The sequence below is a fragment of the Penaeus japonicus genome, unplaced genomic scaffold (genome assembly GCF_977035675.1).
Source record: "Penaeus japonicus unplaced genomic scaffold, GWHDUDI00000001_assembly GWHDUDI00000039, whole genome shotgun sequence".
NCBI classification, from domain to species: domain Eukaryota; kingdom Metazoa; phylum Arthropoda; class Malacostraca; order Decapoda; family Penaeidae; genus Penaeus; species Penaeus japonicus.
In genome coordinates, this window is record NW_028234441.1 from 11,367,493 (window position 1) to 11,370,610 (window position 3,118).

At 40.9% G+C, this 3,118-nt stretch overlaps 1 protein-coding gene across 1 annotated transcript in view; it reads left to right on the forward strand.

Annotated features, from left to right (window-relative positions):
• The window catches only part of LOC122242775 (uncharacterized), a 6,121-nt gene extending 3,786 nt beyond the window's left edge, over positions 1 to 2,335 (forward strand). The window contains exon 4 of the mRNA XM_086533321.1: positions 1,525 to 2,335. Coding sequence (XP_086389447.1) covers positions 1,525 to 1,703 — 179 coding nt within the window. The 3' untranslated portion in view covers positions 1,704 to 2,335. The remainder of the gene's footprint in view (positions 1 to 1,524) is intronic.
• The last annotated feature ends 783 nt before the right edge of the window (positions 2,336 to 3,118 follow it).

Sequence of the window (3,118 nt, forward strand, 5' to 3'; positions counted from 1 at the left end):
TCTCACAGGGAAGTCATTCATAAATCCACTCCACTTCACTGCCTTTTCTCTCCACACAGGGAAGACATTCATAAATCCACTCCCACTTCACTATCCTACTTCCCTCCACAAGGGAAGACATACATAAATCCCCTCCCACCTCACTAATCTCATTCCCATCCACACAGGGAAGACATTCATAAATCTACTCCCACTTCACTACCTCATTCCATCCACACAGGGAAGACATTCATAATCCACTCCCACTTCACTTTCTCTTCACATCACACAGGGAAGACATTCATAAATCTACTCCAACGCCCTTCACTATCCTCATTCCCATCACACAGGGAAGACATTCATAAATCACTCCCACTTCATATCTCATTCACATCACACAGGGAAGACATTCATAAATCTACTCCCACTTCACTACCTCATTCCCATCCACACAGGGAAGACATTCATAAATCCACTCCCACTTCACTATCCTCATTCCCATCCACACAGGGAAGACATTCATAAATCTACTCCCACTTCACTATCCTCATTCCCATCCACACAGGGAAGACATTCATAAATCCACTCCCACTTCACTATCCTCATTCACATCCACACAGGGAAGACATTCATAAATCTACTCCCACTTCACTATCCTCATTCCCATCCACACAGGGAAGACATTCATAAATCCACTCCCACTTCACTATCCTCATTCACATCCACACAGGGAAGACATTCATAAATCCACTCCCACTTCACTATCCTCATTCCCACCCACACAGGGAAGACATTCATAAATCTACTCCCACTTCACTATCCTCATTCACATCCACACAGGGAAGACATTCATAAATCTACTCCCACTTCACTATCCTCATTCCCATCCACACAGGGAAGACATTCATAAATCCACTCCCACTTCACTATCCTCATTCCCATCCACACAGGGAAGACATTCATAAATCCACTCCCACTTCACTATCCTCATTCACATCCACACAGGGAAGACATTCATAAATCCACTCCCACTTCACTATCCTCATTCCCATCCACACAGGGAAGACATTCATAAATCCACTCCCACTTCACTATCCTCATTCCCATCCACACAGGGAAGACATTCATAAATCTACTCCCACTTCACTATCCTCATTCCCATCCACACAGGGAAGACATTCATAAATCTACTCCCACTTCACTATCCTCATTCCCATCCACACAGGGAAGACATTCATAAATCCACTCCCACTTCACTATCCTCATTCCCATCCACACAGGGAAGACATTCATAAATCCACTCCCACTTCACTATCCTCATTCACATCCACACAGGGAAGACATTCATAAATCTACTCCCACTTCACTATCCTCATTCACATCCACACAGGGAAGACATTCATAAATCCACTCCCACTTCACTATCCTCATTCCCATCCACACAGGGAAGACATTCATAAATCTACTCCCACTTCACTATCCTCATTCCCATCCACACCCTTCTTCCCACTAATTCTATTCTCCTTTCCGAAAAATCGAAAAAAGATACGAACGGGATCCCGAAGCCTCATCCAGCCGAGCCCTGCGCCTCTATCCTGCCGTGGGTGCTGACCTGCTTCGCCCTCGCCGTCGCTTTGCTCTCGGTCATGTTGGCGTGTCCCCTCCGCCGCAGGGTTCAGGGCTTGTCGCGGTCTGCAGCAGTTAGGGGAAACGAAGCTATGTGAGTTTGGGGATGTATAGATATGCGATTGTGTGAATAGCATTATTGTGAGATGTTTGACTTTATTATTATGAGAAAAAGAAGGATAGTATAAGATTTGTGATAGAGTGTATGGTTATTGGACCACACACCCACACCGACTGAACACACGATACACTGACAACACACGACACACAACCAGCACACACACACACACACACACACACACACACACATATATATATATATATAACATATGTTGATGTATATGTGTCTTTTATCTGCCCTACACTTTTCTTTGTCGGAACAGTTATCGAAAAATATATTTTCTTTACTTCTTGTATTTTGACAACCCGTCCTCGGTGCTGGAAACACACATTCGTAACACACATTCGGCGACCGAGCATCATTTCCCTCCTTTTCCGGGCCCACACTTTCCCCTGGAGCCTTGGGAGAGGAACTGTAACCATGGAGGTGCGATTGACATTTGACACCGCGGCTTCAACTATAACTAACAAACAAACCAACTGACTAACTGACTAACTAACTAACGGCCTGTCTCGTCCCTCGCTTGACCTGATTTCTAGATTGACCCTTTTGTCTAAATCAGTGATTCCCGACCTTTGTGTAAAAAAAAAAAAAAAAAAATTAATAAAATGTCATCTATGTATTATCCATTGTGTGTTTCTTGAGTGATGCTGAAATATTTTATTGATATTGTACTTGATATTATTAATAACACTAATAAACTATTATATTTAACACGTCGTTTGTCCTAATAAATAAGTTTACGGAAAAGAATATAATCTTAATATACAGTCAATAACGTGAAAAAATAATTTTCTCTATTATTGCAAACGTTATACATGTTGTGTGTTTTTCATGACTGATGCATAGTCAAAAGGGGGGGTCTCTATTATTGGGTACTTGATACCTTAATACTGTCAATATAAACTCTTATTTTAGCATCTGTCTAGAGATATTGCCTCTTTTTATTCTATCTTTATTCATATCCATCACTCGTTGCAGATTTAATGTTGATAAGATAATCATATAGTCCAGCTGACACTGAGAGCAGAAATAATACTGTTGGGTTTCGAATCTTTAATATCTATAAACTTCTTCTATTAGATTAAAAAATTTTCCTGGTATTTTTCCATCACTCTTTACTGATGTTTAAGCTTCCATGCAGAACCCTTGGCAATAGTCTACGGAACCCTAGAGTCGGGAGTCAATAGTCGCATGTCTTCATGGGAACTCATGCCATAGAGATTCTTTGCAATTTGGATTTATTTTTATTTATTTATTATTATTTTTTTTTTTACCTGGTCCCTTTGCCTATACTTGAATCATTATTTTTCTATCTATCTCAGGTCTACGTGGCGTCAACATAAAACTCTTCTCGATGTTTTTTTGTTTTTTTTTTGTATACAAGCATCC